Genomic DNA, 23,532 nt, shown 5'->3' on the forward strand with positions numbered 1-23,532 from the left:
TAATAAAAACTAAACTGAAACAAGATAATCCACTCTGAGAACTAATGAGAAAGACAAAACGATAATAACTTAATTCACCATTGTTTGTTTCCATTCTTGTTCCCGGATGTTGCTCCCTACTTCTTCACCATGACATCATGCAGGTCGTGAGCTGTGATTGGTTGGGGTAATCTGTCATCTCTCTCAAAAATGTATGACTCTATAATGTGACACAAGCGACCATCTGAACAGAGAGAAACCGAGTACAGTAGACTGTTAATAAAAGTCTCTGTAATGTCCCCTGTAGGTTTCTAGAGACCAAAAGGCTGTAAACTATTCCTGCTGTAAAGTTTTAATATGGAGACTCACTGCTGGAGCCAGCCTCTAGTGGATGTTAGAGGAACTGCAGGTTTTGTTACTTCAGTGTTTCATTTGCAGCCACGGAGGTTTCCAGTTGATCTGAAGATGAGTTTGTTGTCTGTTTCTGTTATTATCGAGTAGAATCTGAAGAATCAGCTTCTTCCTACTGCTGGTTCTTCCATTAAAGGAGATTTCTGTTTCCTGCATCACCTGCAGAAACTATCCTGTGTGTGTGTGTGTGTGTGTGTGTGTGTGTGTGTGTGTGTGTGTGTGTTGGGTAACAGAGGTGAACAGGTCAGCTGTGCTCTGCTCTCTTTCACCCAGTGGGGGATTGACGGGTGTTTGTGTTTTAACCCAGGAATTAACGAGGACAACAGACTATAAAGACAAAGGTCTCCTCGTTTCAACCACTGGTTTTCACACAGGACAACACATTCAAAACATGTTGGAAGTATTTCAGGTGTTTCTACATCTACTGACTAGAGCTATGTTCTGTATGTAGTCCATTCAATCAATAATGTATAATCAATTCATCATATCCCCTTTGTGCCTGCGTCAGCGTTGTGGTTGTCTGCCAGAAGCTGTCATACATTGACTGTTGATCCAGTCTGAAGCCACATTGTTACCATCCACTGTTTAGATCTTGGTGCTTTTTAACTCTAGATTTGAACCGGATGAAGGATTTTAGTCATCGGACGTCTGGATCTTAAGTTATCAGAGAAACAAGCTGAGTTAACGTTAGCAGCAGCTGTTTTAATCAGAGAGGAGGAGACCTCTGTGGATCATTGGGCTCCCGGTAGAAACCTCCTGAACCATGAACACTGAAGGAATCCTAACCGGGAGAAGCTGACTGCAATGACGGCAATGGTGGTGAAGACAACAACTCCCATGATCCAAAGCTGCTGTTTTGTTATTGTTTTGATGTAAGAGACCCCCTACTGGCAGAAATATTGTATTTTTACGTACCTTTTACAGATTATACACACACACTTATACTTTTTTAACTTTTTCAATGCAGGACTTTTTTAAACTGTAACAGTCAAAAATGATCTTTTTAAAGCTTCATTATTTTACCATCAACTCTCCACAATCTGTCTATTTTAATAATCTTGATCACATGACTGTGCGACAGTAAATCACTTGAGGTCCTCTAGGTCTGTGATGTGCACAGGAAGCAAACGGTGGATTTTCACATTCATCTGCGTCACAGAGAGAAATAAAGACAGAGAGTTAGAGGCAGTGAGGCGGGGGGCTGTAAAAAGAAAAGTCCTGGAAACCTCAAAGCACATTTCCTGTCTGCTCTCTCTCTCTCTCTCTCTCTCTCTCTCTCTCTCTCTGTTTTGGCTTTAGGACAGACTCAACCAGTCGAGGAAACTCTCTCGCCTTTGTTCTCCCTATCTCACAGTTTACCCCCTCTCTGTCTCTCTCTCTCTGTGTTGTTGGATGCCAGACGTCTCAGGGTGACGGTGAGCTGTGGTATAAAGGGGGAGGTGGGTGTGAAGTGTGTGTGTGTGTGTGTGTGTGTGTGTGTGAGACAGCATTCCTCTTCCTGTGAGCGTGTGCAGAAGGTGAAGAAGACGAAGACGAACAGAGAAGCTCCAAAGAACTGGAGGTAGGTGCCAACCAACTTCACACACACTTGGTTGTTGCTCTGTCACACACCTCCAACAGGCCTCCACACAGAACAGAAACACAGATTAGAGGAAAATGAGGGGATTTTTTATTCTCTCATTCTTCTGTCCTTTGGCTTCTTTCTGCACTCATAAACACACACATTCATGGACGTGTGTCCCTTCAGTTTTACAGGCTGAGGATGTGATTAAAGCAGCAGGAGTTCAGTGGAAACTTTCTCTGCAGTGTTTTGTTGCTGTGTGCTCAGCTCCTGCAGATGCAACCTGCTGCAACTCACTATGGACAGATACACTCACTGTATGGACAGATACACTCACTGTATGGACAGATACACTCGCTGTATGGACAGATACACTCACTGTATGGACAGATACACTCACTGTATGGACAGATACACTCACTGTATGGACAGATACACTCACTGTATGGACAGATACACTCACTATGGACAGATACACTCACTGTATGGACAGATACACTCACTGTATGGACAGATACACTCACTATGGACAGATACACTCACTGTATGGACAGATACACTCACTGTATGGACAGATACACTCACTATGGACAGATACACTCACTGTATGGACAGATACACTCACTATGGACAGATACACTCGCTGTATGGACAGATAAACTCACTATGGACAGATACACTCACTGTATGGACAGATAAACTCACTGTATGGACAGATAAACTCACTATGGACAGATACACTCACTGTATGGACAGATAAACTCACTATGGACAGATACACTCACTGTATGGACAGATACACTCACTGTATGGACAGATACACTCACTATGGACAGATACACTCACTGTATGGACAGATACACTCACTGTATGGACAGATACACTCACTATGGACAGATACACTCACTGTATGGACAGATACACTCACTATGGACAGATACACTCACTGTATGGACAGATAAACTCACTATGGACAGATACACTCACTGTATGGACAGATACACTCACTGTATGGACAGATAAACTCACTATGGACAGATACCTCACTGTATGGACAGATAAACTCACTATGGACAGATACACTCACTGTTGGACAGATACACTCACTGTATGGACAGATACACTCGCTGTATGGACAGATACACTCGCTGTATGGACAGATACACTCACTGTATGGACAGATACACTCGCTGTATGGACAGATACACTCGCTGTATGGACAGATACACTCACTGTATGGACAGATAAGATCAGTCCAGCTTGAGTCCAGCAGTAACCAGTGAAGTGTTGGCAGTAGCATTAGCATTAGTAGCTGTTGTTGTAGCGTTGTTCAACAGTTACAGGGGTATTTGCAGTAGTTATAGTAGCATTAATATTAGGGAATCTTTTTCTGCGTCACTGTTTAAAACATGGGAATCTGAAGGAAACACTGGATACTCGGGATGTTTGGAATGACAGTAATCTAATTTAAAGTTTTAAAATGTGGGCACATTGCAGACTGTCCCTGTTCCCTGGCCTGTGTGGGTCCGCCTGTGGTCAGATCTGTAGTTAATTATGGTGTTTCATTCAGAACCGTGTCAGTTCACCTCAGAGCTGTAGCAGTGAGTCACTTCCAGCCGTCTCAGCAGCTGGTGGATCATTTAACAGACGTTCCTGCCTCAGTCCTGCTGTTTGGATCCGTCCCTTCCAACACTCACTTCTGCAGAGACGAGACAGCGACGCATCCACAGGCTGTGCAGGTAAAATAAATTCCTCTCAGAGAGACGGTGAAATCAGTTTACTGCAGTGGATGAAAACCTCATTCCACAGAGACTCTCAGTGTGCTAACTCGTAGGCTAGGCTATAACTTCCTGTCATAAACAACTTCAACTAGTTGTTGCAACGCAGAAAAACTAAAGCTGATCTAAAATGTTAGTTTTAGGTAAAACTGAAACAAGACTAATGCCTCATTTCCACTGCATGGTGCAGCTCGGCCTGACTCAACTCACTTGGGACTGTTAACTCTGGAACCTTCTTTGTTGTTCCGTTGGTAAAAGTTGTGGATAGTCTCTGTTACCTGGTACAAGTGAGCAGAGCCGACACTAAAAGGTCAGTTTCATGCAGCGTTTTTATGGCGAACAGCTAAAGATCCTGCTCACATTGAGCGGGTTCTGCACTGATGGATAACTTGGCTAAAAACTGGAATAAATTAAATGAATATTAGGTTAAATTATTTGGTTTCATGCCGGGTTCAAGATATTTGGTGGGTTTTCAACAACCAGAGTTGTTAGGAGACAAACTAACTTCCTTTTTTCAGCTGTTTTAATTTAAGTTTGTAAAATAGAAGCTCGTTATCCCAGCATGCTAACGTTAGCACTGATTGCTACAGATTTTAATAGGATCAACAGGGCCGTACCTGGATGAGATGTATGACGTTAGCAGACAGTTAATCCTTTAAATCAATGTTTTTATGTGAGATCTGACCACGCTTAGTAGCTCATAAACAGGTTAGTGCTCTGAATATATCTCTGTCAGTTTAACCCCGTGGCAGAGGCAGTAAAGGGAAATGCTAAGGGTGCCGTCCATCTAGGGGGCGCCGTCCATCTAGGGGGCGCCATGATGGGGGAAGAAAAAACAAAAGGTGCCTGCTCTCTGAGAGATGGTTGAGTTTTCTGACGTGACCCCAGAAACCATTAACAATGTCGAAACCACCAAAACTTTCCGGTGCCCAGGGAAGGAAAAAAAGAAATGAAGAGGAAGAAAAACGCGACACAGAGGTAGAGTGAAGATAATGTGATGAAATGATTTATCTGTTACAGAACGATAGTAACCTTTAGCCTAACACGGTTTGCTAATCAATAAATAGCGTTAGCTCGTTTTAACGTCAGTTCATGTTATTGAGGGCCCTATAATATATATAATATATAATATATATAATACTCCCACCTTATATTTCTCAGGGACATTTGTAAAGATTAGATCATTCAGCAGCTGTTTATATTTGTCTACATTTTTATTTGTATTTATTATTGGTTAGCTATCGTTGCTCTGCTTGTAACAGTCAGTCAGATGCTGTTCCTTTCACACACCTTTATATATAAGGGTTGGAAGCCTTGTTGTTTGTTGTGTTACAGTTCAGTATTGTCTAAAGTGTGTTTATAGTGTTAAACTTTACATCCCTGTTAAAGTGCACATCATTAATGTTAATACATTCCCATATGTTATATTATACTGCAGTTTACTGCTTCTTTACATTCTGCTCATCAGCATTTCACTGTAATGACAATAAGATTCAATCTAATCTAATGTGCATATCAGAAGAAATTGCACTGTATATCATTCATGTACAGTACAGTGAAAGTAATGCATCTCTTAGGTTTTTCATTTTTATTATTTAATTGTATTCTTGGAATCATTTCTTTTATTATTAGACTGTAACACCCAACTCTTCCTGTTTCAGAGGCTGCTGCTGAAAGAAGATTCTCCAAGCTCAAACTCATTCAACCTTACCTGAGATCTGCTATGATGCAGGAACTCAGTGGACTTTCCATCATAAGCATCAATCATGTGGTCTCAGATCAGTTGTCATTTGATGATGTTGTAGATGACTTTGTTGCAAGAAAGACGCGGAGAGTACAACTGTAGCAGGTGATGTGAGGATGACTAGGTGGTGGTGTAGTTTAATTTATTTTATCACTTGTTTACAGTTTTTATTTTGTAGGTAGTTACAGTTTATACTTTGTGTGGTCTATTTATATTTCTTGTATTATTTATTTCTAATTCATTATTTTCTTGTTAACTGTTTTGATTGAGCAACTTGTTTCTCTAAAAATAAAATAAAATGTCAAAGACAAAACTATTCAGTTTCTTGTGTGAGTATATGTATGTCTATAACTGGCAGTGGAATTTATTGCGATGCAAGGGGGGCGCCACCTAAAATCCTGCCTAGGGCCCCAAATTGGTTAGGGCCGGGCCTGCTGCACTTACTTACACCAGAATTTAACCACCATCTCCAAACGGGAAAACCAAGATGTTTAATCTGCAGTTTAGGAATATAATATGGACCATCTAGATTTCCTGGTTTTAAAATCTAAGTTTTAATTAAGAGTTAATTGCTTTTTAGTAATTGGACAGTCCTGACACAGAGAGCTGTGGGGTAACGTACGGGGTGCCGAGGTCACAGATGGGGTTAATCAGCATGTAATAACACTGACCCCCCCCCCCCAGCTGGTTCAAACCTGTCTGTTAGGCTGGAGTGGCAAAAAAACCCAATAAAATAACAGACAAATCTTCTATCATTAAACTAGTTTTTAGCTTCAATTTTACATCCAATCTTATGTCATTTTTAATGTTTAATTAAAGATATTTACAGTGTAAAGCAATGAGCTATAAATCCAGGTGAACTCTGCTATAATACAAATAATCAGTCTTACATTTACAGCAGAGTGCTGTTATTATTGGATTGTTATTATTTTAGTCTGTTAAAAGTTATAGAAGTGTAATAAAAGTAATCTGTGAGATTACAGTAATTATTGCTGTTTACACTGATAAAAACTGTATTTGGACAGTTTACCAATGCTTATACACTGATAAACAACATTTATTCAACTTCCATAATTATACAACATATCTGTCAGTTAACTAACTAATCCATTAAAGTTACACAACTAATCACGTCACTAATTTTACATAATCTTAGAAATGTATTAGGGTATTAAACTTATTTCATTATCAATTAAAATTGGCAAAATAAAACCCTAAACAGAATATTCACACTTTCCAGAGGATTATCTTCTCGCCCATGAGCGCCGTACGGTCTGTTTTCAGGGAGCTGCAGCCGAGCGTCACCGCGAGCTTCACATCCACTAACGAACTAACGCTCGTCTGGCTGGATGGGAAGTGACATGCCGGTTCCAGTTGATGCCCTGCTTTGATCCTGAAAACACCCCCCCCGTCCTCACCCCGTCCTCCCCTCGCCCTCCCCCGCTCCGCCTGTCCCATGCCATTTCCAGCACCTCGGCAGGGTCACACAGATTAACCCCTTGTTTCCTGGAGTGGGCTTTAGTTTGAAGTGAAATGGAGGGTGAAAGCGTTTTCCGGCTGGGAGTGTGGAGCAGCGGGGGAAGAAGCCCGGCCGGCCAGCTGCATGCTGGGAGTTTTTTGGAGGATTTAGAGGAGTTTTGGTTGTTGGTTGAGGGCAGTGACAGATTTAGAGCACAGCAGCTGATCATTTTGAGCAGTTTTAAGGGGTAGAAGTAACGTTGGAGCAGTTCAGGGTTTTGCGTTGTAAGTATTTTGATCATTAGATTCAGAGTCGATGGAAGAAGAGGTCAAGGGTCAGGTTTACATCTGTGTTTGTTAGCTTCTGATTTGCTTGAGAGGCTCTGGAGTTTAGCCTTTACCCTCCTTCTGTTTTAACTTAAAGCTCCACCAATGAATAGTTCTTCATATTGACAATAGCTCAAATGATTGACATGTAAGGGGTCGCTTGTAGTGTCAGATCTATAGAAAATGATCTCCAACTTGGCAACTCCATGGAGCTTTTTAGCCTCTATTACTTCCTAGTTTTTGTTTTAAAGCATTTGTCTGATTCAGTCAGCAGGAAGTTGTTTGCTAACATGTTAGACACAACTACTTTATAAGGTGATAAGATATCGGATATTGGGTTTTCTGTCTTCAATTGGCCAAAACATTACTGGCGCTTTAAAGGTCCAGTGTGTAACATTGAGGAGGATCTATTGTCAGAATATAACATTTATACGTATGTTTTCATTAGTTAAAACCAAACTGAGCAAACCGAACCATCGGTATGGTCATATGTTCGTATGGTAAGTCCCATCTGCCAACATGCTGGTGGGTTTACAACCTATACTGCAACCAGCCACCAGGTGCAATAGAGAGGTTTTGGCATCTCTTTTGGCAAGCTGTTCTGTCATCATCTTTATATACAGTCAGTAGTGTGGATGGACATTTCTCTTTCAGAAACTTATGGACCCTTTCTCTCGTTAACAACGAGTTTAAAGCTTGTTATTAATCATGTTAATTTAAATTCTTCTCTCTGCAGGTTGTAGTGACGATAGAGAGAAGAGGAGGATGTGCGTGGAGGCAGACTGAATGGAAAGCCCACAAATATTGAGGCCATCATCCTCCATCAGCTGTCGTTCACAACTTTTCACCTGAACCTGCGCAACCAGAGGCCCTCGCCGATCCAAAATGGCTGCTGCCGGCGTGCTGTGGCTGCTGGCAGTGATGGCCGTCTGCAGCGGGAGTCTGGTTGTGGTGAACTCGGGCGTACAGGTCTTCAGGGGTCGGTCAGTGTTTATCACAGAGAAGGAGCTAAAGATCAGCGTGGATCCAACTGCAGACTGTAAGGTGGAGGTGGTGATGAACGAACCCGTCACTCAGAGGGTGGGGAGGCTGACTCCACAGGTAAGGACCCACCTGCTGTAGTTAAAAATGACCCACCAGTACAGTCAGTGGTGTTACTGGTGTTGTTGTTTGCAGGTGTTTGACTGCAGCTTCCTGGAGGACGAGGTGAAATACATCCACAATGGCAGCCCTCAGCTGGACAAGGACACTGTGATGCTGAGAGTCTACAGGTCAGTTAGCAACAGTAAACTGTTAGTAGCAGATATAGTTTGTGTAGATGCTTTGAACCGGTTCACATCCTACCTCAAAGATAGAAGTTTCTCCACCAAACAGTCCTTCCTGCGGCGTCCCACAAGGTTCCATCCTAAGTCCCTTTCTGTTCTCCACGAACATGCTTCCTCTTCCCTGAATCATTCCAAAATATGGCATTTCCTTTCACTGTTATGCTGATGACACAACTTTATCTTCCCCTGAATTTAATCAGTCTTTAACGGCCTTGAGGATATAGTGTTCTCTACAATGTACAGTTTTGTTTTGTGTGTGTTACAAGAGAAAAGGTTCATGTTAAACTCTTCCCATCAACTGACATATTACATGTTATAACTGGTAAAAATGTAAACTGTCTTTCAACATGCGTGTCCGTGTGGAGGTTCACATCCTCGGACACCCTGGTGGAGACGGTGGTTCTTCCGGTGCGGGTGGTGGACTCGGGGCCTGCCGTGGTGGAGCTGGGAAGCGCCCCACTGGTGGTTCCCCAGTTCTACGGTTTATCCAACGCAATCGACAGCTCCGTCCTCAACATCCGGACCACAGCCGACCTGGTCTGCATTGTCAGACTGATGACCACGGACACCAGCGTCCCGGCTCTGGGTCAGCTGGTGAGGGAGGAGGACTCCACACAGAGGAAGGGTACGTCACAGCTCTTTAAACCTCAACCTCAGAAAAACAAACATCAATCAAATCAATAATTTTTTTGATAAAATCTTTAAAACAAATGTCGAACAAAGTACAACATTACATATTATTACACATTATGTAATAATAAACAAATAAATACCAAAAAATATATATATTGAAGATAATTTAAACAATTAAACTAAATAAAGAATAAAAAAAGTTGTATGAACTTTTTTGTGTGTGTTTTGAAGTTTGAACTTGTCTGTTTGTGGTCCTTCAGGCAGAGAGACGGCGGCAGTCTGTCCGGGGAACAAACCCTGTCTTCACAACACCAAGACGGTTCCTTTCCTCAAGACCAGCTGCCAGGACTTCCTGAGCTCCGGTCTCAAGTACCAGCACCTCAGCCCTCCGTCGCCAGAGATCGACTACATCCCGGTCAGGGTGGAGCTGAGGGAGCAGGGCACCAGGGCCCTGCTGGAGGTACGTCCACAGCTTAATGTGCACAAAATCAAACGAACAACTGATTTTGATATTATTCGCTCCTTTTAGACTTCAGTGTTGGAGGAAAACTACTTTTAGAGATGTAGCAATCCTACTCAAAAGTGCTTTAATTGAACAAAGTTGATAAACTGCAGATTCAGTCGTATCCAAGTCGGATCTGGAAGTTTTCCAAACCAGATTAGCATCTCAGACGTCGAGAGGTTTATTGGCAGTCGGGAGGTGACATCCCACTTTCATGCACTCTTTCTCAGCTCTGTGGCTGTGGAAGGATGTGGAGCTTGAGCTTCTGCAGGGGTTTGAAAGGCCTCAAAAATCCTAAATCTTAAAATAAAATCTTTTCCTTGTTAGCACATAGTGTCTTTATTACAAAGACCTGTCATTTCTAACACATCTGATTGTCTATTCTTGGCCATCGCCTGCGTATTCTTCAACACCACATATGACAGTAAAGCTGTGGCAGGATGTGTTGATTTCTACCTGATATATGTTGTGTTAAAACATACATTAGTGCCCAAAAAGAAGCAGATTTGAGCTGTTGAGGCTCAACAACTTTATCTTTTTACCTTCACTTTTCCATCCCTTTACCCCACTGCCAGACAGAGTCGGTGTGGTTACCGGTTCTGATCCATGGCGCGATGCAGAACCAGCCGCCCCAGGCTGCCTTTATGGCCTCCTTCATCCTGGAGGTGGACCAGTTCATCCTCACCCCGCTCACCACAGCCACGCTGGATGCCAAGGACCACGAGACGCTGCAGGAGAGGCTGGTCTTCAACATGACCGCCCCGCCCGCCGAGGGCTACGTCACGCACCTGGACGACCACACGAAGCCCGTCACGTCCTTCACCTGGCTGGACCTCCATGATATGAAGGTGGCCTACCAGCCACCCAACAGCAGCCAATCACACCGCAGGAACTTCGAGGTACAGAAAGCATTGTCAATTATCTGTGTTGTAAAGTCAGCTTCTAATTTTATATTAAATAAATTACTCTAATAAACGCACTCTAGCTTGTAACTATTTTTATTTTTTTTTCTTATATAAAATTATTTATAAATTTATAAATTTCAATTTTAAGCGGAGATTCAGGTTCGGGTCGGTCTCGGGCCCAAAACTGCTTCTGTGATTCGTGCTCAGACAGTTTTTTATGTGTTTCTTTGTAGGGTTGAGGGTCAAAGGATGTGACGTTTATGATTCCGAGTGCCTTCTCTCTCTGCTTCCCTACAGTGCCAACAGTGTGCACTGCTTAACGTTGTTTAATTTTACATGGATTTATTTGTTAATTGACAGATATCTTTTAACCAGTGTATACGCATTGATAAACTGTCAAAATACAGTTTTTAATCAGTGAAAACAGCAGTAATTACTGTCAAATTCTGATTAAAATAGAAAAATCTAATAATAACAGCACTCTTTTGCAAATTTAAGCTTGATTATTTGTATTATAGCAGTGTTCGCCTGTATTTATAGCTCATTTCATTGGTTTTACGTGTAAATATTTTTAATTATGTGTAAAAACTGTCAGTTAAGCTATTTTTACAGTGTAGGGTTAATTATTAATTATTAATTATTAGAATATCACATTTCCAGTAATATGTCTTGCTATATTCTGTTAATGGAAGGTGGAGTTTCAGGCTATAGACGGTTCCTATATGACCAGCCCGCCCATCATGGTCCACATCTCCATCAGGACAGCTGAAACAAATGCGCCCAGAGTCTCGTGGAACATGGGTACGTAAAGACATTTTATCCATGTTTGACCTAAACTCTGAAAGGATTCTGCCTTCAGATTTGTGTTCCTCCGTCTGTGACGTCTCAGGTTTGGACCTGTTGGAGGGTCAGTCCCGACCAATCACGTGGGAGGAGCTGCAGATAGTCGACAGCGACAACATAGATGCTGTCTACCTGGTGGCTGTGGACGGACCTCTTCATGGACGCCTCAGTGTCAGAGGTGAGGTTAAAGGTTACTGGGGTCTACATGAATGACTTCACATAGCAGCTGCACTATAATTAACCATAATCTGTCGGTTAAAGTCAACATGAAGTCACATCTATCTTGTGCTAGACTTCTCATTTCCTCCAGTATCTGACCAACAAAGACAGAAAGTCCTCCAGCTGCTCAGCTTCAACTCTCTGTGATTCACAGAGTTTCCTGATGGACCGATAGCTTTAGCTAAAGTAGCTAACGGCTAATTAACTGCAGATAACTGTATCTGCAGTTAGTCGGCAACATAACCGGGCTCAGCAGCCGGACAGGGATTGAACAGAGCCTCCGAGACCGCCAGGGAGTAACGTTACAGTACCGAGGTCATTTACAGAGTATACAGATAATATCACTATCACTCACACTCATTTTACCTCTCAGAACATTGCAGTTGCTGGTCTACTGCCTCCTTGGTCGGTTGGTTTTTTTGTGTAATTTTGATGTTTTTATTATTTTAAAACTCCAAAAAAACAGAACGTTGAAAAAAACTTTTCACTCAGTTTGTAGTGACTTGTTGAGCATTTTGCTGAACGTGTGAATATTTACTTATTGGGGCTAAAAAACAATCATCGAGGGTCTCCATGAATCTGACTCCCCTGTATGGCTCAAATGTGGGTGTAAAGCCCGGAGCAGCTGGATCAAAGCAGGACAACAAGAAGCATCACCTCAGCATTCCTGATTGGATGCAGCACATAAAGTGTGTGAAGCCTGATGAAGGAGAGTAGCAAACTGCACATATGTCCGATTATTCACATACAGAAAACAGATGAAAAACAACCGTGTTTGCCTTTAAACTGATCCTCTGTGAGTATACTTTGGCTCTTTAATCCCGTGCTGGTATTCCGACACTGCCCTGGGAATTCCCAGAGAACGTCATCTGGCCTTTTCCGCCCTTTTTCCTCCATGTGTTGCCCATCCGCCAGGGACCGTGGTGTGGCTGGGGAAGCATATGTCTAGTGGCCCTGCATGTGTTTCCTAATCAGGTGTAAAATGGGGCCGTGGCCACTTCGCCAGGGGCCGTGGCAGCGCGAGGGGCTGCCGCCGCTGCCTCCCTCTCTCCGTCCACGTCTGTCCCTTCCAGCCCAGCGCGTTGGGAGACGGCCTCTTTGTCTCAAACGTGGAGCGGGACCGAGCAGATTGGAGGGACTTATGCCATTTCATGCCGTCGTGCACAGGGAGCAGATGCACTGTCCCCAAACAGGTTTTCAAGCTACCAGCTAGGAGGGGGGGTGAGGTGGCAGGAGCACAGGCGGCCCGAGGGGCTCAGGCAGTCAGTTAACCTTTCATGGCTGCTTCAGACGGAGAGTTTGTGTTTTGAACCGGCTCATTTCATCAAATCTGTGGCGTCATGACAAACTGATATTTAACATCTTTCTCTAATTTAGACACTTTCACAAATAACCGCTAAATCAACCTTTTTCCTCCAGAGACATAGTGACATATTTTATGGATATTTCATATTAAATTACATTTACATTTCATACTGTAAATGAACCCAAACCGTGAACTCAGTAACTGCAGGAAGTTTGTGTAAAGGGAATTTGGGGGTTGGCCCCGCCCTCGGCTCAAAAAGCATAAGAAAGAGAAACTAGTGTGAGCATAAATGACGAACGCTGTTTCTCTGTTATCATTTTCTTGGTTACTCAGGTGACGAGTTGACCATCTGATAATGTTTGGTTGCCTGAAAATGAGCAAAACAGATGACATCAGCGACTTTCTGAAAAGTTAAGATATTTTAAGCTAGAAGCACCCGGAGCACCAAAAATATAAAATAACAGAGTAACTCGTAAAAATACAGAAATTTTCTCTAATTAAAATATAGTTTTTAGCTTTAATTTTACTTACAATCTTGTGTAATTGATTTGTCTTTTTCATGTTTAATTAAAGATATTTACACATGTAAAACCAATGAAATGAGGTATAAATACAGGTGAACTCTGCTATAATACAATGATGTCATGGGTGCTACCATGTTAGAAGGTTAAGCTGCTGATATTATTTATATAATTTATATTATTTTTGTTTCTGAACAGCAGAGAGTAGTGCACTTGGGAGATGCGTTCAAGCACAGTGGGAAATTTGCGTTCCTATAAGAAATATTTGTATATGTTTGTTATTTTCTAGAGGGCAGATTGTTAGTGTCCAACCCTGTAGTGAGGATAGTGAGGCCTACAGCATACAGCAGGTGTGTGGGGATATATTAAGATGTCTCTGGGAGGCCAACGAGGGCTTCCGCTGCCTTTTTGTTTTTCTTGTTGAGTTGATTTAGCCTCAGTTATTTAGCCTTATGTCATTTTTTCCCCTAGTTTTCTTGTCTTGTTCTGTCTTCTTGCACATTTCCTGGAAGCACCTGTAAATAAATGTCTACTTATGGGACCTTCAGCAAAGCCTCCTACCTGACAAAAGACCCTCTGGCAACATAATAGATCCAAAAGTCCAAGGAACCCTCTGTCCAACGTGGGTTGAGATGGTGTCATTATGGTGTTTTCTTTTATTTCTAAACTCTAATGACCTGAGCACAAGCTGTATTAGAACAATGAGGAAGTATCAGGGAGAAGAAAACACTGAATTATTCAAACAAGAAAACTATTAAGTCTGTATGATTCTTTAAAAATCAAATAAAAAACATAATACAGACGGAGAATTGTATCAAAAGTTCCTAAAAATATCAGAAAAACTACTGATCAATATTCACAGGAAATAATCTTCTCAAAATTCATCCAAATCTCCTGTTTTACACAAACTTCCTGCAGTTATTGAGTTTACTGTTTGGGTTCATTGTTCAGAAAAGGGAACCGCTGGTCTCGGAAACCCCATTTTAGAGACTTTCTCAGATTTGTTCCTTTCTTGTCTCTTCGTTTCTGGCTTCTCTTCCATATTTTTTCCGTCTCTCTTTCTACCACCAACCATCGAAACAAAAACACCGTGTATAACACAGCAGTGCAGCAGTTGGATGAAACTTTTGTCCCGCTGGGCGAGTTTTCACCCAGCAGCACCTGCTCCAGCGTATCTCCTCCAGTTTGGACTCTTGTTTCTCTGGTGCTCTCGTTGAGTTGGAACAAAGCTGACAAAAGTTTTGGCTCCGCTCTGCACACATGTACCGGGGGGTGCTCTGTAGGAAGCAGTTAGTGGATCCTCTGGTCTCTGAGGAGAGCGCCGCTGACCCTCCACGCTGCGACTCAGGGGCTGCAGCGTGGGGACAGTCACTGCAGGCTCGGTCCAACGCCTTCAGCCAAATGGATGTCTGCCTGTCCTGCACACACACACACACACACACACACACACACACACACACACACACACGCACACACACAGTCCTCCCATCCCATTTCTCCCTTTATGGGCCTGTTGCCCAACGCCACCTTTGGGCCCAATTACCAAGTTGTTTCCATCAGTTGGACCAGTAGCCAGTTTCCCTCGGTAAAGTTGCTAATGAGGTTCGGCTCGCGACCGTTCGTCTCTCAATCTGTCTGCTGACCTTGCCCTTCTGTCTCTCTGGCACGCGCAGGGAGACAGGAAACCTCCCCCCCATCCTCCGCTACATCTATCCTGGCAACCGGGCGGCCACCGGGAAGGACGCCATGTTTTACCCCACCGGTGTTCACAGCACAAACCCCAGCCAGCGCCTCACGGTGCCTTCAGGCGCTAAGAGAAACTTGTTATTTCCAAGTGACAATGGGAGAAAAAAACAGTGCATGTGTTGGAAGACGGTAATTGAATCAAAGTGCGAAGCTTTGGCTGGAAACTGAGCCGTCCTCAGACAACAACACGTCTGCCAGTAGGCCGCCAGTCATGTGACGCTCCGCTGTTAGTGTTAGCGTTAGCGTGGCGTACAGTGTGAGGAAGGGCCAGCCAGCAGCAGAGAGCCGACAGATGGACGCGGCCTACATTTCATCAATGTAGGACAGAGAAGTTTCTCATGTTCAGTCCAACTCTTACTGACGAATCAGCTGTTCAGATTTATTGATACTAAAAACAGTCATAGGAAACTATTTTTATTCATTTTATTTTATTGTTTATTTGTACACGGACCAGTTTGTAGCATAAACAAACACAACACACCACAACATTTATAGCTAATTTACATAAAGTACATAAAACTACACGACACTGTACAGAACACAAAATAACACAATTTCATTAAAAAGTCAATTGATGACATCATTTAATTATTGTTTAGGTCTAAATTAGCTTCTGATTTAACTCAAATATAACTTATAACTGTTCATTATGTTGGTTGTATTTGATTTCTTATCTATTTTATATTTTATTCCTTTAATCTAAATGTGTCTGTTATGTTCTGTGTGCATAGCATGAACACTGATTTCTGGGATTCAGTTTTTCTTATTTATGCTCTTTTGTTAGGGAAGAGAAAATGTTCCGTTTCACTGTCCATAACTAGTTTGTTTCAACGCAAAGAAACATTTTACATTTGGGAACAATCAAAACACAGGATATCATATAATTAGATCAGATTATAGTTATTGAATTATTAAATTAATAAACACTGAAGAAACACTATTGGTCCACTCATCCCAATTAAAACTATAACAACCCTCGGATGATATTGTGTGCATTCTGCTTAAAACAGGGGTCCTTTACTGCATGTCTTCACCTGTCCTATCAAAATAAAGGCATAAAAAGACAGAAAAGTTCCCTAAAAATATCAGGAATCTCTGATACAATAATCACATTAAATAATCTGCTCAAAAATTCACCAAAGATCACCCAAACTTCCTGCAGTTACTGTGTTGTATATTGTATTTAATATAATATGAATTATATCATGTAGTCATGGGTCATCAGGTTATAGTCTGTGATACTATATAGGAGATAGTTATAGAAAAGGGTCCCTGAAGGAAAAAGGTTGGGAACCACTGATAACACAGACAGACATGAGTTCGAGTGGATTTGAATAGTTAAGAATGTTTGTTGCATCTGCAGTTAAAGAGACCATAATGTTGTTGTTTTACATTGTTATTTGATCTAAATCTCGTCCCCAGGCGGGAAGGCGTTCATGTTCCGCGTGCGGGACCTGAGGGAGGGTGCAGTCGTCTACCATCACTCTGACAGCGACACCACCCGCGACCACATCGTCTTCCGCATCAGCGACGGCCGCCACAGCACCCGCCACAAGTTCCCCATCAACATCCTGCCCAAAGACGACTCGCCGCCGTTCCTAATCAACAACGTGGCAGTGGAGGTGCAGGAGGGCGCCGCCGTGAGGCTGGAAGAGTTCACGCTGTCAGCCTCCGACCTGGACTCCAGCGACGACTACATCCTCTACCAGATCGTCTCCAGCCCGCGGGCGGGGCAGCTGGTCAGGAAGTCTTCCTCCCACGAACCAGGTGAGGGGGTTAAAAATAAACACAAAGGTCAAAGGTCATGACTGTGGTTAGAAATTACAAATAAATTATGTATTTAGGTCCTAAAAGTCTAAGTTAGTAAATTTCCGTAGTTTTAATTTAATATTTCTTAATTACAACCTGTAAACTTTCTCTGGGCTGTAAATGTCCCTGCAGGAGCTCCAGTGGACAGTTTCCTGCAGAGAGACCTGATCCAGGGTCAGATCTACTACCAGCACTCAGGAGAGGAACTGTTTGAAGACTCCTTCGACTTCACGCTGTCCGACAGCCACCAGCCGCCCAACCTCTCCCAGACATACGTGAGTCACAATGAGATTTCCCATCTGGCCTGGATGCAGCGGACTGTCTGAGACCCCTTGCTGTCACACTAACCCCTCTCCTCCCTGTGGATCCAGACCGTGGTGGTCCATGTTTTCCCGGTGAAGGACCAGCTGCCGGTGGAAGTCCCCGGCAGTGTTCGCTCGCTGACGGTGAAGGAGACGGAGGTGGTTTACGTCACTCAGGCTCACCTCCACTTCACCGACAGAGAACATCCAGACACAGACTTGACCTATGTCATCACACAGCCCTGCTTCAGCCCACTGCATCCTGGGTAAGAACGGGGCGGGTTCAAGGAGAAACGGATAGCCTAGCTTAGCTCAAGGACTGGGTGCTAACATGGCTCAATCAAAATTAAGCTTCTAACTCCTCTAAAGCTGTCTGAGTTACACTTTCATTAAGTGTCCTGAAATAAAATGTAATCTAATTTGTATTGTTTTAATTTCCAGGCTGATGGACGCAGGACGTCTGTTCTACACCGACAGCACCAACGCCATGAAGAAAGACCACATGGTGCCGGTCTTAAAGTCCTTTACACAGGTTGGAAATACAGATTTACTGCTTCCTGTTTAATGAACCACTGACTTTATACATGCACACACAAGCTTGATTGCTCGCCTTCTCTCTGGAGGAAGGTTTTACGAGTTGAAACATGTTTGATTGATGATTTGATTGATTAGTGTATAATTCGTCAAATATAGGAATGTTTTACCGCCATGTTTCTACAGTACAGAACAGACAAACCAGCGAGTGGAATTTAATGAGCTTTCTCGTGATTAAAAGCATCCTGAAATAAGTATTTTATGGACACAAGCCCCTCCCCACTCACTTGGATTCCTCTCAGATGTCCAGAAGATAGAAAAGGAATTTATATTTGATCCGTGACCTGGAAGCATTTATTTAAATAATTTACGTGAAAAGGTCAAGTGATAAGCTGGGAGAGCCTTCTGACATCCTGTATAGTTACTAAGGCTTTACTAGCTGGTCGTTTGGAAACTAAATCGTAAGAAAAGTAATCGAGTAAATAGTTCCTCCTTCCTGTGCTCTCCCAGCATGCAGTGAACCACATGAAAGTGGCCTTCATGCCTCCTGTGGAGGACATCGGCCCGGAGCCGCTGTTCATCCAGTTCGTCTTCTCCATCAGCGACCACCACGGCGGCACCGTCTCCGGCCTCCTCTTTAACATCACCGTCACTCCCGTGGACGACCAGGCACCAGAGGTCAGAGGTCAAACTGAGCTTCTTGTTACAATGAATACAGTTTTGATGCCTTTTTTTTTTTACTGCGATCCATCATAGTGAACGTTAATTAAGTTTATGTGAATGTTATGAAATTATTGTAATTTGGAAGTGCCTCCAAAACAGCCTAAAATACAACATCAGGTATCGGCAAGTATGCGAGTCTACGATATAACATAATTTATTAGCCACCAATCTAACCAATCTAACCAAAGAAGACAACAAGTATGAGCCGTTAGCTGTCAGCTAGATGAAAAAAGAGTTCTATGGCCTTCTTCGTACTTGTATCGGATCATTGTGCTAAGTTCAGGTATCGGAATCGGAATCCGGAAGTAAAAAATGCTATCAGAACATCTCAATTTGAATATCCAGATTTTGGACCCATGATCCTCTGTGTGGTTGTCAGGCATTCACCAACCTGCTGCGGGTGGAGGAGGGCGGCGGGGCCTTTGTGACAGAGGAGCACCTCCTGGTTCGTGACCGGGACAGCCGGGAGGAGGCACTGAGGGTGGAGGTTCAGAGGACGGCTCGCCGCGGCCGGCTGGAGCTGCAGGGCCGAACGCTGCTGCAGGGAGACAGATTCACCCTGCAGGACCTGAGAGGACTCCGACTCAGGTCAGACACAGTGTGGTAGACTAGTACTTCTGGTTAGTGATGGAGATGTGGTTGTTCACCAAGCAGAAAGGTCAATGAAGTGTTTTAGTTGCCTAACCTGAACCATACTGTTACATCCATTGGTCCTGGATGTTAAAAAGCACATCATTGGACCTAAGCAGTGCAGGGCTTGGTCCCCCAGAACCACTCATCAGATCGACATCACTCTTGACACAGCGCTCTCTTGGGTCCTCAGCAATACTCCCGCCAAGTGTGAAGATGATTCAAAGAACTGTTCTTGAGATACACAAAGGACCTTTATAGTTCCTGATGATGCCGCTACAGCGCCACCTATTGGCCAAATGCCATCAAATCTGTCATGATCACTCAGACATCATATCTATATATGTCCACCAAATATTGTTGGAATAGCACATAGCATTAAGGACATATGACAGTTTTTGTAAAACAAGCCTTTACAGCATTTGAGCAAACTGAGGGCTAAAGCAGAAATCAGAAAATAACTTTTCCTTTTTCTCTTTTAAAACGCAGTAAATATATAGAAATAAATGTGTTTTCTTTGGTTTTCTCCACCACGTCACCGGCTCAGACGATACAATTATACCAGATTCAGTCTCCGGTGTCTCTCTCGGACTTTGGAGGGGAAAAAATGAAAATAAGATCCAGGTTTTAATGAACAGAACAGTTAAACAGCTCAGTGATGTAACACCAAACGGATGTTCTTGTTCTGATGGTTTGCTGGATCACTGACTGCAGTTACATGGAGACCAAACATGATCAAAGCTGTGTGGATATTACAGAGAGCGATCACTAATTAGGTGGTTCCATACTTCAGTTACGTGATTACACGCCGCACACATGTAAACACCGTCCCACATGTGTTTGATTCCTCTGTAAACTGTTAGTCTGCACCTTTCTGACTGGACTTTAGGGGATTTTGTGTTTACAGCGTCCATGTCACCGCGCTCACTGATCCAGCAGCTGAACCCACAGTAACATAAATTCAAACCTCAGGAGGAAATAATGCATTCAATCAGGCCTGTGATTCGGAAGTGGCCTTTTTAATGTAGGTGTACGAGCGTGATGGTGTTCTCTGTGGGTTTATGTTTGTATCCACAAATCTTCTGAGAGTTTTGGTCTTCAGGCTCTTTTCTCTGGCATACAGCCTCGGTTCACTCCAACAAACCTAAAAAACTGGCTCTGAAGAGATCCATAAAAGTCCACAGGAACAGAAATCAGAGCTGTTTGCTTCCACAGCCCCGTTCGGTTGCTAACAGTAGCTACATTAACAGTCAGCCAACAGCAGAAAGTTATTAGTTGGAACTGGTTGGTTCATGTTGCTGATGCGAGCTTTGACCTGCAAGTTCCTGCCGTTGACCAGTACCTTTGCCAGAGCAGGAAACTGTCATAGCTTTGTGTCACCATCTACCACTGAGAGATACTGATTGAGCGTGTGGCGGCTCTTTGTGTCGCAGGTACATCCACGATGACTCCGAGACCACGGAGGACGAAGTGGCTCTGAAGGTGACGGACGGTCTGAACTCAGTAGATGTGGTGCTGCTGATACAGGTGAGTGACGGGACGTCGTCAATCAGCATCCTGTCTCTACGTCAGAGCGCCCGTTTATATCTGAAGAGGGCTGGTTGGTATATTTTACCACCCCGTCACTTTGTTGTTTTGAACCATTCTTAAGGTTCATTTTATTGATCTTTGAGTTGGTATTATGATTACATGTATTAGTGTCTTCAATTCAGAAGGCATCAGAAACATTAATATTATTATTATTATTAGCATTTTTTTGTTTTATTTATTCCTTAACAACACTGGGACAGGACTACTTTCTCTTGATGACTGACAGTGCAAACCAGTAGCTAACTACTGAGCTAATCAAGTCAAATAAATCATTAGCTAGCTAGTTACATAATTTTAGCAAAACACTACATAGCTAACTAGTTAATCTGTGTTAACACTAATTAGATAACAAGTTGAATGAAACTCAAAAACCTTCAATATCTTCATATTTAAAGTCAAAAATAAAAAGTCAACAGGAAGTGTTGAGTTTGGTTGACAGTAGTGTGATTCAGGTGCTGCCGATGAACGATGAACCTCCCCAGCTGGGCGGCGGTCTGCGGGGGGAGCTGAGTTGCGAGGAGGGGGGGCGGGTCCAGGTAACGGTGGACTACCTGTCGGCCACAGACCGGGACAGCGACGACTCCAGGCTGACCTACATGCTGGCCCGGAGTCCCGGCAGAGGGGAGCTGCAGAGAGCTGGACTGACCGTGGACAAGTTCTCCCAGCAGGACCTGCTGCAGGGACTCATCTACTACGTCCACACAGGTGAGAGGCATCATGGGAGACGACGCTGTGTTCATGGCAGTTGGGAAAAATGACACTTGTTTCTTCATGTGGGAGTGGATCATTACGGGGGAGTGCTTTATTTAATAATGATTCTCCAGGTTCAGAAACAAGGTATGTTCAGTGTTTTTTTTTTATTTATTCAATAACAACAACTTTCTCTTGATGATTGAAAGCGCATTGAAAGTTACATAATTTTAGCAAAACTAACTAATAATTAGACAGAGAAACATTAATTATATAGCTAGCTAATCTACGAACTACGTTTCAATAAAAATACTCGTTCAGTTTTTGCTTTCTGTGTCCATGTTTGTGTTCAGGAGGAGAGATCGGACCCGAGCCGGCGTTCGACACCGTCACCCTCATCATCTCAGACGGCGAGGCCGGGGGGACAGAAGGCTGTTGCCATGGAGACGCCCCGCCCCCACCCGTACCACTCCACGGCACACTTCCTGTGTACGACCTCAACATCACCGTTCTTCCTGTCAACAACAAAGTGCCCACCGTCACTCTGGGTAACAGACCTTTTACTAATTTATCTTCCTCCCAAAAGTTATTTCAGAAGTCTTAAACCTTGTTTCATGGATGAGGGTCAGAGTGCTTCTCTCTCCGCTTCCCTACAGTGCCAACAGTGGGCAACACAGAGTCCAACAGAGTCCACAACACAGAGTCCAACACAGAGTCCAACACAGAGTCCACAACACAGAGTCCACAACACAGAGTCCAACACAGAGTCCAACAACACAGAGTCCACAACACAGAGTCCAACACAGAGTCCACAACACAGAGTCCACAACACAGAGTCCAACAGAGTCCAACACAGAGTCCAACACAGAGTCCAACACAGAGTCCACAACACAGAGTCCAACACAGAGTCCACAACACAGAGTCCACAACACAGAGTCCAACACAGAGTCCACAACACAGAGTCCACAACACAGAGTCCAACACAGAGTCCAACAACACAGAGTCCACAACACAGAGTCCAACACAGAGTCCACAACCTAGAGTCCAACACAGAGTCCACAACACAGAGTCCAACACAGAGTCCAACACAGAGTCCAACAACACAGAGTCCACAACACAGAGTCCAACACAGAGTCCACAACACAGAGTCCAACACAGAGTCCACAACACAGAGTCCAACACAGAGTCCAACACAGAGTCCAACACAGAGTCCACAACACAGAGTCCACAACACAGAGTCCAACACAGAGTCCACAACACAGAGTCCAACACAGAGTCCACAACACAGAGTCCAACACAGAGTCCAACACAGAGTCCACAACACAGAGTCCACAACACAGAGTCCAACACAGAGTCCAACAACACAGAGTCCACAACACAGAGTCCAACACAGAGTCCAACACAGAGTCCACAACACAGAGTCCAACAGAGTCCAACACAGAGTCCAACACAGAGTCCAACACAGAGTCCACAACACAGAGTCCAACACAGAGTCCACAACACAGAGTCCACAACACAGAGTCCAACACAGAGTCCACAACACAGAGTCCACAACACAGAGTCCAACACAGAGTCCAACAACACAGAGTCCACAACACAGAGTCCAACACAGAGTCCACAACACAGAGTCCAACACAGAGTCCACAACACAGAGTCCAACACAGAGTCCAACACAGAGTCCAACAACACAGAGTCCACAACACAGAGTCCAACACAGAGTCCACAACACAGAGTCCAACACAGAGTCCACAACACAGAGTCCAACACAGAGTCCAACACAGAGTCCAACACAGAGTCCACAACACAGAGTCCACAACACAGAGTCCAACACAGAGTCCACAACACAGAGTCCAACACAGAGTCCACAACACAGAGTCCAACACAGAGTCCAACACAGAGTCCAAAGTCAAAGCTAACATTACTGCTAAGCTAGTGGAACTAGTGGTCTGATTTGCTGCGGGGAAGTCAACTTTAATACTTTAACCAGCATGACCTT

At 43.6% G+C, this 23,532-nt stretch overlaps 1 protein-coding gene across 2 annotated transcripts in view; it reads left to right on the top strand.

The window, feature by feature from the left end:
- Window positions 1-1,642: 1,642 nt before the first annotated feature.
- Window positions 1,643-23,532, top strand: part of frem1b (Fras1 related extracellular matrix 1b) — a 47,247-nt gene continuing 25,357 nt past the window's right edge. Inside the window, exons 1-18 of one of the 2 annotated variants that reach the window (XM_051375584.1) lie at window positions 1,643-1,951; window positions 3,522-3,690; window positions 7,995-8,359; window positions 8,435-8,529; window positions 8,949-9,208; window positions 9,477-9,676; window positions 10,294-10,617; window positions 11,316-11,424; window positions 11,513-11,644; window positions 16,681-17,025; window positions 17,200-17,342; window positions 17,439-17,635; window positions 17,811-17,901; window positions 18,414-18,581; window positions 19,006-19,214; window positions 20,690-20,783; window positions 21,299-21,551; window positions 21,890-22,084. In XM_051375584.1, coding sequence (XP_051231544.1) covers window positions 8,144-8,359; window positions 8,435-8,529; window positions 8,949-9,208; window positions 9,477-9,676; window positions 10,294-10,617; window positions 11,316-11,424; window positions 11,513-11,644; window positions 16,681-17,025; window positions 17,200-17,342; window positions 17,439-17,635; window positions 17,811-17,901; window positions 18,414-18,581; window positions 19,006-19,214; window positions 20,690-20,783; window positions 21,299-21,551; window positions 21,890-22,084 — 3,031 coding nt within the window. In that variant the 5' untranslated portion in view covers window positions 1,643-1,951; window positions 3,522-3,690; window positions 7,995-8,143. The remainder of the gene's footprint in view (window positions 1,952-3,521; window positions 3,691-7,994; window positions 8,360-8,434; window positions 8,530-8,948; window positions 9,209-9,476; window positions 9,677-10,293; window positions 10,618-11,315; window positions 11,425-11,512; window positions 11,645-16,680; window positions 17,026-17,199; window positions 17,343-17,438; window positions 17,636-17,810; window positions 17,902-18,413; window positions 18,582-19,005; window positions 19,215-20,689; window positions 20,784-21,298; window positions 21,552-21,889; window positions 22,085-23,532) is intronic. The other variant, XM_051375583.1, reaches the window with a different exon arrangement.

The sequence above is a fragment of the Dicentrarchus labrax genome, unplaced genomic scaffold (genome assembly GCF_905237075.1).
Source record: "Dicentrarchus labrax unplaced genomic scaffold, dlabrax2021, whole genome shotgun sequence".
NCBI lineage: Eukaryota > Metazoa > Chordata > Actinopteri > Moronidae > Dicentrarchus > Dicentrarchus labrax.